This window comes from Arvicanthis niloticus, chromosome 19 (assembly GCF_011762505.2).
Source record: "Arvicanthis niloticus isolate mArvNil1 chromosome 19, mArvNil1.pat.X, whole genome shotgun sequence".
Classification (NCBI taxonomy): domain Eukaryota; kingdom Metazoa; phylum Chordata; class Mammalia; order Rodentia; family Muridae; genus Arvicanthis; species Arvicanthis niloticus.
The window spans coordinates 11,619,502-11,635,041 of record NC_047676.1 but is presented as its reverse complement, the minus strand read 5'-3'; the positions used below and the strand labels follow the sequence as shown (position 1 = coordinate 11,635,041).

General features: G+C 49.0%; 1 protein-coding gene across 3 annotated transcripts in view; it reads right to left on the bottom strand.

The window, feature by feature from the left end:
- Positions 1 to 14,234, bottom strand: part of Trio (trio Rho guanine nucleotide exchange factor) — a 289,368-nt gene extending 275,134 nt beyond the window's left edge. For 2 of the 3 annotated variants that reach the window (XM_034523627.2, XM_076916395.1), the window contains exon 1: positions 14,063 to 14,234. In XM_034523627.2, the coding sequence (XP_034379518.2) occupies positions 14,063 to 14,219 (157 nt within the window). In that variant the 5' untranslated portion in view covers positions 14,220 to 14,234. Of the gene's footprint in view, positions 1 to 13,040; positions 13,096 to 14,062 lie in introns of those variants that run through there. The other variant, XM_076916394.1, reaches the window with a different exon arrangement.
- Between the last annotated feature and the right edge of the window lie 1,306 nt (positions 14,235 to 15,540).

Below are 15,540 nucleotides of genomic sequence, written 5' to 3'. Positions count from 1 at the left end.
TATACATATGTGTCTGTGTGTGTCTGTGAATCTCCATGCCTGACTGGTACTCTCACAATAATAAGCAAAGGAGCAGAGATGTAGCTTGGTGGTGGGATGCTTACACAAGATTCTGGGTTTAATTCTTTAGCATCACAAAAATAATACCAAGAGATGGTGTAGAACGTACAAAGTGGAAACTGAAAAAAATACAAATTATATATGCATTCTAAGGGCAGAGTTGTAGAGGCCATTCCTAGATGCCTCAATGGCTCCCCCACCCTCCATCACCACCACTTGTGACCGTGTCTATGGCATATACCAGGCATTTCTGATCTTAGTGTGAACTCTGTCTGCTCTACAGTAAAAGAACACAAAGCTGGCATTGGCAGAACTCTGAGAGTCAGTATAAAGAATATGGGCTGGGAGACTGTAGATGGCAAGACGTCCGTTCGATGATCGCTCCATCTCCTTCAGTACTGTGCAACATCTCTGACAACATTATAACTTCCCTAGTTGGGGGCCCAACTGTGCCTTTCCCTTCACAAAGCATGCAGACCTCATGGTGGCTGACCTCATGCTCTTCATTTGCTCCAGGCACACTAATGGGAGCACTTTCCACACCTTACTCAATACCGGCTGGGGTCCCAGCTACAGTGTGGATATGTGTTGTCTCTAATGGATATATACCAGCTAGTGCCTTGGTCCTCAGTGTGGTTGGTCACACTGGGAAGTGACAGGTCCTGAAGAGGTGGGACCCAGTGAGAAGTCCCCAGTTCACTAGAAGGTCTGCCCTCGGTAGTTCTCCTGAGACCCTGAGTTTGTTTTTGTAAAGACGTAGCGGTCCAGAATGAGCCTGAACCTTGAGTCACTCTGTCTTCCTGTCACGCCGTGAGGTTTCCACTGTCTGCAGGCGCTCTCCGCATCATGGACCCTCCAAGATGTGGGACAGCCAGGGGCCTTCTCCAGAGCCTGAACTTCCAGCCTCCAAAACCATGAGGTAAATAGACATACTTTCCTGATAAACATCGGCCTCAGATATTTCTTATCATAACATAACTGGATGGATAGATTCCCCAGAACCCACAGCTATCTAAGCTATGCCTTAGAGGACCTGTCTACATGTACATCTGGATTACCTTGAGGCTTTTTCAAAATACAGATTCCAAGGCATCATCCTAGAACTCTGTATGAGACGAAGACATCCTTGTCTTAAAAATAAAGTCCAGGTGACTGTGTTAGTCTGGGTTAAGGAAACGTGGGCATAAGTCAGCAGTTGCTCACTGTGCTTCTCCTGGGAGCTACGGTGAGATCTGAGGAGGCCTCGGCAGCTCACACTCACGAGGGAAGGAATAATCACAACCAGAGGGGCCAGAGGCTGCACACAGATAGCTGTACACAGTTGCCTTGCCAAGGCCAATGGACCACAGGAAGCAAGCACAGGAAGGACAAGCACAGCTTCCCAAAGGCAAAGGTGTGGAGATCAAGTGAGGAAAGCAAACCACAGAGGAGGACCAGCAAACACAGGGGAAAAGTACTGGACATAGAGCAGGATGTGCTGACAGGGCCACAAGCTCAAGTTTCCCCTGAGGAGGTCTGCAGCTCAGAAACCCACCAGCCCTCACGTGTGATCTCCACTGTAAAGCCACATTCTGAAACAGGCATTGGAGATGAGCAGGGCAAAAGCCAAGACCAATGTCTGCCAGGTCTAAACGGCTGCCCTCGCCTAGAGCTGAGGAAGACACCCGTCTAACAACGGATCTGTGAGAAACAAGACCTAATGCGCTATGTCATTTTAAGAACAACCCAAAATTCATTTTCACCTTGAGGGTAACTTGAATTCCACAGCCTGTGCTCGCTGGTCATCTCTTTAATTTTAATTTTTACATTATTCCCAGCACATTTGAAAAGGAGGCCAGAAGACAACCTGCCTGATCATCTTGCCTCCTTGGACTCTAAACTCCCAGTGGACAGAGCATTCTTTCTGTCTTCTCCAGCTGTATGGCACCGGCATACTGACGCGACTCGGGATAAACAGCTCATTCATTACAGTGTCATGTATATTAAATAATGCCCATAAAGTCCTTTGAAGATGAAAACCACTTCAAGTGCTAACTAATGCTAAGCTAGGCATTTGGGACTATGAAACAAAGATGACAGAGCACATGTCCCAAGAAGGTCACTGCCCAATAGGCAGCCCTGTGCTAAGTGGTTCTGCACAGGGGATGCCCAACCTGCTCTATGTGCATCTGATGTATCCACCAGAACAGAGAATTCCAGAGCACTGCAAAGACATGAAGGGTCACTTCTCTCAGGAACTATGCCCAAAAGCAGTGTCAAAGCCTCAGAAATTCTTGTCTTCCTTCTGAGATATGTGCTTTCAAGTGAAGTTAAAAACACTGCACAGGAATGTCAACTAAACTCCACAGCAAGTACAAGGAAAGGTCTTGCCACTGAGTGTATGTGCACGGGCACATGTGTGTCTCTGTGTGCGTCTGTGCACACATACATGTGTGAGGCATGCCACTCTACAAACTGATTGTTTCTGTTTTGGAATCTAACCAAATACTCCATATCTTGGTCCTCACTAGTGAGCAAAGGGGACGCCACTGTGCAGTACACAAGCTGCACTAGGGGAAAGCGCTGACTGACACATTTTATGCAGGAAAAAACACAACAGAAAGCTGCTCCTGTCAACTCCCCTAGAGTTCTGCAGGGAAGCCAACTATGGCCAGTTTCACCACAATCAGCTATGCCCGTCCCTACCCAAAAAACCAATTCGCCGGTTCTGAGACCATCAGTAGGAAGGAAATTCAATTCGTTTCACTTGAAACTTGCTAAAAAGTGAGTCCAAGATGGTCTACAAAAACCTAAATATGAGCCGGGCAGTACTGATGCATCACACACCTTTAATTCCAGCTCTCAGAAGCCAGAGGCAGGCGGATCTCTGAGTTGGAGGCCAGTCTGTCTACAGAGTTCCAGGATAACCAGGGCTACACAGAGAAGAAACCCTGTCTCCAAAAACAAACAAACAAACAAACAAACAAACCCAAATCAAATCAAAACAAAACAAAGTTCTAAATATGCTACCACACTGCAACCAAAGGTCAGATCAGCCCCATAATCTCACACCAAATAGTGATCCCCCCAACCCATGTTGCTGGACACTATCACCAGGAAATGCAGCTTTCCCGGGACTCTGGCTCACCTTCCCTAGAAGCCACTCTTCCAGCAGTAACCTCAGGTCTGTCTGTCCCAAGGGCTGTGGAAAGAACCCTCCGAACTCTAGTTCCTCCTCCAGACACCAGATTCTCACTGCATTCCTTGAAGGGGACCACAGAAAACATCTCAAAACTGAAGACGTTTGAGAGTCTACCATCGGTGGCCCTTTCTTTCACTGGTTTGTAATGTAGGTATTATAAAATTCCCCTCGTTTAAAGAGTACAGTCAGTGGTTTTCATGTATTCACACTACTGTGAAATGATGACCAGTCTCTAACTCCAAAACATTTCCATCATCTCCCAAAAACCATTGCCCAAAGTGTCTGCCCATTAGCAACAACCATCCTGCCTCGGCCGTGACCTTCTCCTCTCTGGTCTTACTAAATGTCAAAAATCTCTCTCTCAAAGCGTTAAGAAACCACCATCCTCTTGTGACAAAATGTTTTAGCCACATAAAGGACTTCAGAAGGTACAGTAGTCAAAATTCCCAGAATACAATTTAACAATGAGAATATTTATAGAAAGTGTGGAACACAATATATAAAATTAAGCACTGTTTTCCCAAATCGGGATCCAAAAGTCCACATTATGATTTAGTGCTTAAACAAGTAAACAGGCAATACCAGAAGAGCAAATACTCTGCCAGTAACACAAAAATCTGACCCACTGTTTTATGATTTGTAGAACTGAGTGCATGTGTGCGCACGCATGCACATAGACTCCCATCTTTCCTAGAAGCCCTGAACCAGAAGTATCACTGCATTCTCTGGGGAAAAATCAATGGAGCGCAGCAAGCAACACCTTCAAGCCATGGCTCCTTACTTCAAGTGACAGCGTGCACTGGAGCCCTGAGACCTGATGGGCCCAATCCAGCCTCATCTAGCTCACAGTCACTGCAGCTTCTACACAGATAGCTCATCGGGTATCCTGATAGACACCTGGTCAGGTACCCTGACTGATACCTTCCTTCCTCTAGCAACTAACATACAAAGAGATGAAGATGATAAACCTTCATCATGTTAATAAACCACATGTACTTGAAACTGCTCTCTTTCCTTCTTGGAGACTTCTTATTTCAAACTTTGTTCTGCAGCAGCATGGGAAAGCAAGCCGCAGGTGCAGTCTGGCAGCCTCTGGGGCTGAAGGATGGCTTGTCTGTTTGGATAACTATCCAACCAGGCTCTGTATGGAACAAAAGCTGACCAGAACTGGGACCAACACTTTTAACTTTAAGATGGACATCTGTCTGTCACTTTGATAGAGGCAAGCATTCTGAAACTGCTTCCTGCATGAGAGGTAAGGGAAGCCAGAATCTTCACTATCCAAGAGTCACAAACATGAAGTCAGCAAGAAGCACCTTGTGAGCTGGAGGCCTGAGTACAACACATGGTTTTTCTTTCAGTTAAGTGAAGAAAGAGAGCCGTGGATGAATGCAACTGTGTAATTACATCAAGTGTGTGTTTGGTTATGCAGTATTTATACACACAATCATGAGCTCAGTCCACTGAGTGGTTCTGCAGGCAGTGAGCACACTTAGCGCCCATTCTACTAAAATGAATCAGTAATGGCTGATCCCTGGGCTGGGGCAAGGGAAAAACAAGACGATCCTTGAACTATTTATTGTGCCACGAAGTGAGCAAGTGCTAAAAATAAAATAAAATATAAAATGATGGAGACAAGTCACAAAAGATAGAGGATCCAGCCTGAAGCTGCTACACAAATTGTGGACAATTTGAGCATCAAGATAATGCCAGCAAGGCTGTAACTAACAGAATGCACAGGATGCCATTCATGAGGGCATGCTAATCACACATGAGGGAAAATGCCTTCCTGTGGTGGAAAAAACAACAACAGAGGAGGATAGTGTTAGAAAAACCACTGTTTGGCAAAACATCAAGTAATAAGTAATTCAGACATTGATCCACAAGAGACGTCATCACTAACCAACAGAAAAAGGGAAAGAAAGAGGGTTTTGCACAGCCTCACATTATCTCCCCACAAAATGCTAAGTAATTACAAAGGGAAAGAGACCTGGAGTTACCACCTGAACCATGTGATGAAAGTGACACTACCACACTGGGGCAGCTGGATGGCAGTGGAGCAGCTGGATGGCATTGGGGCAGCCAGATATCAATGTAGCAGCCAGATGGCAATGTAGCAGCTGGATGGCAATGGGGCAACTGGATGGCAGTGGGGCAGCTGGATGGCAGTGGGGCAGCTGGATGGCAGTGGGCAACTAGACAGCTAGATGTAGTGGGGCAGCTGGATTCAGTGGGATTGCTTGTGGATGTGTTGTTACAGGAAGCTCTCCTGACAAAAACTCCATAGCCTGAATCTAATGAGGAATCAATCATATATCTCAAACTGGCAGATGGTCACCAGAACAAATATTCAGTAACATCAAGGTAACAGAGAAGACAAACTAAAGAGATGTTCTTATTAAAAGCATCCAAACAGCTATAAAAACTAAATGCAGTATGATCCTAAATGATCATGGACCATCATTTTCTTCTTAATTATTAAAAGTATTTTTTGTCAACGGATTAAAGTATATCAAGTTGGTAGATTTATATGATGGTATTGAACTCACAAAGTATGGTGCTACAAGCCTATACTCCCAGCACTAGGGAGGCCAAAGCAAGAAGATCATAAATTCAGGGCCTACTCAATTACTTAATGAGATCCTGTCTCCAAAAATGTATCAATAATGTCCTGATATTCATCATTATGTCAGGGCATTTTCTTGCTCTTAGAAACACATACGGAACCATTTAGAGCAGCGGTTCTCAACTTTCCTAATGCTGCGACCCTTTAATACAGTTCCTCATGCTGTGACCACAACCATAAAATTATTTGTTGCTACTTCATAACTATAGTTTTGCTCCGGTTATGGATCATAATGTCAATATATGATATGCAGGATATCTGATATACCACTTCCACCCCCAAAAGGGGTCACGACCCACAGGTTGAGAACTCCTGATTTACAAGTAATGGCCATCATCACTTCTACCATTTGCCCTCAAATGGTTCAGAATCAAAAGGGAAATGATGTATCCAAATCCACACAGAGACAGACAAAACAAACAGTAAAATGGCAACAACTAGCAAATCAGAGAAAGCCGTCTTCTCTGCAGACTATAAATTCTGACTTCTCAAATTGGTTTCTTTCCCTTCCAAATAAATGTAACTTTACATGCATATAACAGTAAAGACACAGCTGACTAAATACCCTGAAGAGGCAAAAGTAACAGTGAAGCTACAATTTGATTAGTCTGATGCAGATCTGCCCTTTGCATTACCTTGGTTACTTTTAAATAAAAGACTTAATATAATAATAGTTTGAAAGTAACCCCCAATTTCAGACTAAACACCCACCCAATTCTGTTCTTTTAATTGTCAAAATTGGGATTACGCTGTCTGTCAACTCTAAGGAGACCAGATGAAGTAAGACTGGAAAACCGATCCCACATGTAGAGGAGCCCAAAACAAATGCCTAAGACTTGTCTTACTAAAGGGAAGAAACAAGTGGCCTTCCCCCTACCACTATCTCTCAACAGCCTCTGCTTGTACGCAGCATGAAAATCAGCACAGGAAGAAGCAGAGAGAACAAAACAGAAACAGACAAGCCAGGACGCCCATGGCCACTTAGGAAAGCCACCACTTCAAAAGATGCTCCCCAGCCCTCAGCCCTCCCAAGGCCCTGCTAGGGAATTTTTCCCCCTAAGTTAGGAAGGAAACCCTAGGACTCCTTACAATGTATCACATGGTAAGGGAATAAGGAATCCCCTCCCTGGCTAGCTCGCCCTGCCCCGCCCTGCCCTGCCCATCCTGCCAACATTGCATTTATAGCCACAGATATTTCCCAGCACTTACACCCAGGCCAGACAGCCAAAGACATGGGAGCAATACTTCAGTCAAGACTACTCCCGCCTCCCCCCCACCCCCTCATGCCACCCCCCACCCCCACCCCGGTCTGCAACAGATGAGTCAAGTAAACCTAGATGGCTGTCACACCTCACTTAGAAACTAAATTACAGAGCCCAAACCAGCACTGGGAAACACTTGCTGTATCATGGAACCCTTCACCCAACTTTTATTTGGTACTACACTGTTGAATTATAGCTTTGACAATCAACACCCAAGAATCCACGTCTTACATTTTAAATGACAATTCAGACTCGGCAGGATGCTGTATATGCAGTGAGGCCCCTTTACTCTCCCAACAGAGGTTGGGGAAATAAAGGGAGCAGGTGTTTTTATAAGAGAGAACTGAGGAAGAAGAAGCTGACAGAGCCATCTGTAACCCAGAACCCACACCACATGCTGAAGAAGAGATCAGAGCTTAAAAGAGAAAGAATATATGAGACAGCTTACACAGGTCCTGGCAAATCGCAACATCAAGTGGCCAGTGAATGAGAATACTAACAGATGACCAGCTTTTCCTGGAGGGCAGCGCTGGTGTTAATGGTCTTTCCCTAAGTTAGGAAGAAAGCCCTAGGACTCGTTACAATGTATTACATGGTGATGGCATAAGGAATCCCCTCCCTGGCTAGCTCACCCCTCTCTGTCTCTCTGTTTCTGTATTTCTGTCTCTGTCTCTATCTCTCACAGACAGACAGACATACACACACACACACACACACACACACACACACACAGAGAGAGAGAGAGAGAGAGAGAGAGAGAGAGAGAGAGAGAGAGAACTCATCTAGGGTTCCCTCTCTCCATGAACAGTAACTATATAATTCTGTATCCCCAAAACCAGAATTACCAAGAGGAGCTCCAGTTTGCTAAAACTCTCCTGGATTTCCGCCGTCCATCTCTCCCTTCTCCTCATCAGAATGTGAGACAGGTTGCTGCAAAGAGGACGATCTACAGAAAGGAAAACACGAACAGCCCATCTCCAAATCCCTAGATTTACATCCCAAGACCTGTAGGGTCTTCCCCTACAGCCTTAGGCTGCTTTTTATCAATTCAGAGACACAGGCAGGGGCTATGCCAAAACGGGATAAAGCAGCCTTCAATGCCAGGAGTACCAAGGCGCTTCGGGGAAAGTCATGAGAGCGGGAAACTCAGAGCAGCAGAATAGAGCTACTGCATTAACTACTGCATTGCAATACCTGGGAGTCGAGCCTTAGCCACCAATCTTACTTCTTACATACTAAATGGCTTCCCCAGGCCACCCTCCTCATGGGAACCCAGGAAGGAACTTTTATTTCCCAAGAAAAACCAAATAGCATGATGTATTTATTACATCGCACTTGCCTGTAGGTGACTTTGTAATCCCCTCCCAAGAGAATCATGGACGTGTGGCTGTAAGCTAAAAGTCAAGTACACTTATCAACAAAAGATCTTTGGCCTCCACAGCACATGTGGCCATCAGACTAAACACTCCACAGGGGGCAAAGTCTCAGGACAGAGACAATTCCAGAGGCCACCCTCTTCCTGCAGCTCCACTCGCTGCACCCCAAGTGAACATCTCTCACCAGCTCCTTTCCCTGTGACATGCAATATAAACTTTCCCAAGAAAGCAGGAGGCTCCTTATTCGGATCTTAGGGGGCTTCCTTACGTGGGTAGGGAATAGAAAGGGGAGCTTAAAGTCAAAACACAATTACGCAGGAAATTTAATGTGTCTACTATGGACTAAGAATTCAAACTGAACATTAACAGACTAACCATAAATGCTAAGAGGGAGATTCCCGAGAAGAAGGTCTGCGAGTGAGTGTTAATAGCATCGCAACCTTGGAACAGCCTACTAGAGATTCTGGTCTCTTTAAGCTGGAAGGGAGCTGAGGGGTTTGGTGGTGTTGGTTAAGACAAGGTTACTCTAAAGGAAGGAGAATCTAACACCAGGGATCAGGAAAACTCAGGGACAGAAAACAGAGGTGACAGCCACACACCAAGGCCTGTAGGGTCTTCCCCTACAGCCTTGGGCTGCTTTTTATCAATTCAGAGACACAGGCAGGGGCTATGCCAAAATAGGATAAAGCAGCCAGCTCTGCAGTGGTCACTGAGACGCTCCCTTTGGTCATTCCTGTGTTACTGTTCTGAAAAAAAAAAAAAAAACACACAGTTTTGCTCCAGCTGTGTGGGCCCCTCCTGGCCACTGCATCCCATCTGATTAAATAAAGTGAAGATACAAAGCCCACCTGTCCTCCAGGCAGATGGCTCGTCACCGTCACCATCACCGGCTAGCTCTCCAAGTATGGGGCAAAGGACAAGAGAAGCAGGAAAGAGGGAAAGGACACTCAAGCAGGAAAGACCTTCCATAGGAAGGTAAGGGGACTGCCACTCAAATGCTTTCTTTCTTCACTGTCCACACAGGACCTGTCTGCCTGCCATCCTGTCACGATAATGCACTCAAGGCAACACAGACCACCCCACCACAGAACTGATGAAGAATTGGGGAGGTCACCGTTACTGTTACTGCTTTTTTACAGCATGACACAGCTCACTCCTATTAACACAAGTGATTTTTCTAGGTAAGTGTGGCTATTGATTAAAAATTTGACTTTTCCTCTGGAATTCTGCCAAAAATATAAAATTGAAACTTTTATTTTCTTTGGTGCAGGAATAAAGTAAATAAAATAAGTATCAGCTATGGTTTATTTAAGTCAATAACTTCATACATTGCCTCTTACCATTATCCAAATCCATCATAACATTTAAAAAGTCTTTTCAGAACTATCTTAACTGTATTTTGTTAATCATACCTTTAAAAATCACAGTTAATATGCCTTTCACTTTAAACATCACCACAGACTTCATTTAAAAATCTTGGTAAAAAGTTCAAAGAGTTAAGAACGTCAGCTAAATTTTCACTTGAATCTTAGACAGTTAAATTGCAAATGAGGAGAAAGACAGTAATATCCCACCTCAATAAGTGAGTTTTTAATGTCTCAGTGGAAAGCTGCTGTTAGTGATGATTTTACTGCCCTCATGTCATGTTTTTTTTTTTTAAGATTCCCTACTTTCCTCTGAAACAGCTCAGCTAGCCATGCCACCTAAAAAGGAGCGACCAACACACACTAGCATGCAACTTTTTTTTTTTTTTCAAGTTTTCCTTTTCAATATACTGAAGGTACCAGGGACCTACTTCAGAACACAGTCACTGTTTAGGACTTGAATGACCACATCTTCCAAGTTTTAGAACCCAAGTCTGGAGCCTGCCACTTAATTGGTACTAAGAGAATAAACGCAAAGAAAAGCTTTGTCATACTCCATATGAAAACCATCGCATCAATGCATAAAAAGCATGCATGTTGCCCCCTCACAAGCTGACACACTTATGTCATCCTCGGAAAGCAAGGGGCTGCAGAGAGGCATCCGGAATAAGACTTAGTAAGAAAGAAACCCAGCGTGGTGGCTTCAGAAACACCACAAACCTTTGTTCTCCATACACATTCATTAAACGCCAACCAAAGCATGCCAGGCAGGTTAAAAATAATGCATTTATGTAAGTGCCCCCCCTCCACGCACACAGTCTTGCAAGGTTAAATACAGAGCTCTGAAAGAATGATTTATTGCCACAAGGACAGGGACCCAAAATAGATTGGCAATAAAAGTGATTGGTCCCAGGGGCGGTGAGAACTAATGTAAGCAACATCCTGGCCATGAGAGGCATCCGGGAAGGAGCACCAGAGTCCTGTCAGGCTTCTCAGCCCGGATCCCATCTACACCCAGGTGCACTCTGGGAGAAAGTCACACAAGCTCCCTGTCAGTCTGACTCCTCATCTGTAAAAATGCTGGTCCAGCCCCAGCCTGCAGCAGCTCTTTGTTTTGGTTTGTTTTTGAAATTTTCCTCATCTTTTTCAGTGTTCTACTCTGAACAAAAGAAAGGTGAAGTTCAAATTCCACTGACAAAAAACCAATAATCACAACAACAACAAAAACTACAACAAAAAACCCTGCTGGCTGCCAATCCAGTTCAGCACCAGTCTGCCACTACAGACCAAGCCCAAGAATGGTTGCTCAGGATTACCAAAATGAATAAGGAATTTCCTTTAATAAAATGTTTAGTGGAGAACGCAACAGCAGCAGAAGAGGGGAGCATCTGAGTGGGATGGGTGCTGGGTGACTCTGTCCCCTTTTCTGTTTATTCCTTCCTTGCTTCTTCATTAAGCTTTATTTTTGGAGCCATAGACTGAAACTGGTACCCGTGGTTGGAGGAAAGGGAGAAGATGCCCTGGATACAAAGAGAGCTGAAAAAAAATGTGTAGTTATCCACAGCTCTGAAGGAACGACAAAGTATAGAAGAAAGGTGCATTCCTCCAGGGCTATCTCCTCCAACCTCCATGGTAGACATCCAGTCCCCAGCCCCACCTTCGAATGCTGGCAGGTGGCAACCTCTCTGGAACACGAACCTCCACCAATGGGGGGAGTGACACAGTAGCTAGTTCTATTTTGAGCTGTTCTGTTAAAAAGTTCTGTTGAGCTGAAACCTTTTCCCTTTCATCCAACCACGGGTACCAGTTTTCAGTCTACGGCACAAAAACAAAGCTTAATAAAGAAGCAAGGACGGAATAAACAGAAGAGGGGACCAATTAACTACAACTGCAGGGCTGGAAGGTAAGCAATACAAAGTGCTCCGAGGGCCAGGCGCAGAGCCCCTGGAGAATGTTCACACCCTGACCTGTGCCTCCCAGTCAACGGGAACGCATTTTCCCTGTCTGCACATCTTAAAAACAGAAGAGATGGATTTGACAACTCATTCTCATTGTTCAGTCAATGAAATCTTTCCTGGAGGTCTCCTACCTTAACTACTCTCTTTCCATGAAGTCTCCAACCAAAGCCACCCTTAAAACCATGATGCCTATGCTTCAAACTGACCAGCCCCTTTGTATCCTCTACTGGAGGCCATTGGCCTACATGCCAACCACCGAGATCTAGGGCAGAGATTCAGAGCTGCCGGAAGTGGAGAACGAACTTCTAAAAGGGGCGTGGGACAGCTCTAAGGCCAACTGAAAATCTGCACTGGCTCCTGACCATCAGTCAACTAAAAAAAGAAGTTCATCAAGTCACTTTGGAAGTGGGATAAAGGAAATAAAACAACCCAGGAGAGAACGGAGTGGAGAGGCAATCAAGACCAGCCCGTCTTTGGGGAATCTTGGCCAAGAAGTCATTCCTGAACTGAGTATTAAGCCATAAGGGGAAAAAAATCCATCTCTAGGGCACAAGAACCTTTCTCTAACATCGAGAAGCTGAATTCTGCACAAAGCCATTTATTCTCTGACAGGTGATGGAAAAAAGAAAGAATGATGGCTTTTGGCCATGGAGGAAGTGTGGCTCTCAGTTCTGCTCTACCCAGCCAGTCACACACCAAAAAATAAATAAAACATTTTTTAAAAAAACTGTTAAAGCTTTCATTTGAAGGAGCTGATGTCTTTCTAAACCTCAGCTTTCTGCAAGGACCTCACGGGAGATCGAGTGCTGGAGAGAGCACATTAAACCCAAGTTGACACCGTCGAGACGGCATGTGTCACTTCTAGTCATAACCAATAGGTTAAGACGAATCAAAAATAACCCTGCCAGACAAAGATCAAGAAGACAGAACTAAACCAGGTATCTAACGGCCCAGAAGTTATCTGCCTCGCCCAAGGCTGGTCGCTTCAACTGCTACCTCCTAATGACCCGGACTGCGGTCCTGATGTCTCCCAGTTTGGGAGCTGACTTTGAAAGAGGCCACCGAGAACCTGAGCCGTCAGCCTCCCTCCCGCGCTCACCCGGTGCAGGCCGCTCACCGGACCCCGAGGCTCTCCCAGCCGTCCTCCCAGAGGCGGGCGAACAGCCTCCCCGCGACCGCCCTGGTCCTCCCGCCGGCCCCTCTGGAGCCTGACCTGGGCCGCCGTCTCCGGCTCTCCAGCGCGGAGTCTGCATCCTCTCTCCCGAGCCTGGCCGGCCAGGGACGGCTCTCCGAGCTGCAGGCCCCCGGCCGCCGCCGCTGCCCGCCGCCGCCTCCCGGACGCGCAAGCAAACCGGACTGCACGCAGGGACGCGCGGACGCGAGCCGGGCTCGCGCGGGATCTGGGCCGGGCCGGGCCTGGAGGAGGCGCCGTTACCGGGGTCCCCGGGACGCCCCGTCACGCCCCCTGCGCCGCACACCAGCGCCCCTCCCGCCCGCCGGGCTCCAGGCTAGCCTCCTCCTCGGCCACCTCCGGCTCGCCTGAGCGGACCCCGAGCTGCCCCGAACTGCCTCCAGGTCCACGCCACCCACGCAGTGCCCGCCAGCCCCGGTTCCACGTCTCTTCCCCAGGGCCACCAAGGTCCCAGATGTCCTTCCCGGGCCTCCCCCCCAGAGACAATGGCTCGACCCGACCGCCGCCTCAGCTCGGCCACCGTCCCCGTTCCATGGGCTGAGATGCGATGGCTGCCCCGTTTCACAGAACCGTACGCCAAGGCTGGATGACAGGCTAGAGCCCCGAGCCAGGACACTCGCTGATAATGGGGTCGGGGGTCCAGCTACCAGCGGCCCAAAAGCTATCACAGGGCAGAGCTGCTGTCCCCGGTCCCGGTGAGCTCGTCCTCCGGGACACCGGCCTCCGCCCACGCCGTCCCCGCCGCCGCCTCCTCGGCCCTCCAGCGAGAGACAAAGAGCCGGCGCCCCTACCCGCCGGGCCGTGGCCGCTGCAGCGGGAGGCCGAGGGGTGTCTAGCCTGGCACGAGGGGCGAGTGCCGGGAAAGCGAGTGAAGGCGCCTGGGACGAGCCGCAGCACACGGGCGGCGTGGGTAACCTGACACGCCGGGGTGGATCGCAGAGCCCCGATGCGGCGACAAGGACGAGAGCGCGCAGGGCTGTACCCGGCCGGAGATCGGGGCGCGCCCGGGCCGGCCGAGCGCGCGGGGTAACCGCGGTACTCACCGGATCGGAAGAAGGCCGCGATGTCGGCCAGGTCCTTGGCGGCCTCCTCAGCGCCCTCGCCGGCGCCGCCCCCGCAGCCGGAGCCCGCCGCGCTGGCCGCCGCCGCGGGGCCGGAGGACGCGGCCGGGGCGGTGGCACCGCCGCTGCTGCCGCTCATGGCTTCGGCGGCGGACGAGCCCGCCTCGGGCCCCGCGCCCCTAGCTCCGCGCACCCAGCCGCCCGCGCCTGGCCTGGCGGCGCCGAGCACCCAGCTGCCCGCGCCCGGCGCGCGGACGCACAGCCCCGGGGCGGCGGGCGGCGGCGGCTCGGCCCGAGGAGCGCGCCCACATAGACGAGGACACCGCCCGGGAGCCGCGAGCCTGGCGCGGGGCGGGGCGCGCGGAGCCACGGCCTCGGCGTGGCCGGCCGGGGCGCGGGCAGCGGCGCGGACACGCGAGGGCGGGGGCCGGGGCTGACGAAGCTCGGCGATCACGGACGCCGGCGGCGGCAGCGAGCCTCCATCTTGCTTTCTGATGGGGAAGGAAGGAGGGGGAGGGAGAAATCACGGCCGAGGGAGCCCGGGTGAAAGGAAAGGGAGAGCAGGGAAAGGAGAGGAAGGAAAAAGAGGGGCTTCGGGAATTTCCGGAGAGCTTCGTTAGAGGCCGGAGCGTGGGCTCGGCTGGTGGGCGGGGCCTGCTGTGGGCGGGACCATGGAGGGGCGGGGCCGCGCCTGGGAGCCCGGAGGGTGGAATGGAGTGGCTCTGGGAACGTGGAGCTGGCCAGGTCTCCTCCTCCCGGGCTGCTCCAAACCTGGGAGGAGCAGGAACAAGTGTGACCGACCCACACTGGCCTTCCAGGCCCGGCACTGCGCCCCCTGCCAGGACTCTCGCGCCTGCACTACAAGCGATCCTAGCGCTGGAGCGTTTTCATTATTATTTATGTCACCCACGGGGCCGAGTGACCAGGGCACAGAGCTGGTGTGGCCCTTGCAGGCGCAGCGCTGGCACTGGCACGTACAAGGGGCTCGATAATTGTTGAACGAGCAGAGAGGCGATGAAAACAGATTATCTGCTCTAGTCGGGTCTCCTTGTAGGTAAAAAGAAGGCGCGAGGGAGGGGGGACTTGCGGGGAATCCCCATCTCCCAAGTGTGTTGGGTCCTCAGATGTATTGGAAAGATGATGGAGGCATGGGAGACAAGAGGAAAGGGACCTTTAAAGAAAATGTACGTTAAATCAGATGTGTGAAATATCAAATTCTGCTTTTATGTCACGGCTGCAAAATGAATGCGGTGAAGGAATAAGCGCCAGATAATTGAAGATCAAATGCAGGAGAAAACAGATCAACAAATTCCATCAAACTACACCACTACCTATGTTTAACGGGAGAACGATGATTAAGCGGCCACCAGATCTTCTTCCCTTGGGAGTCTTAAACCAGCAAGGGAAGTAGGCTTCGTTTCGTTCAGGATGAAGGTTGAAGACATCCTTAGGAATTTGAG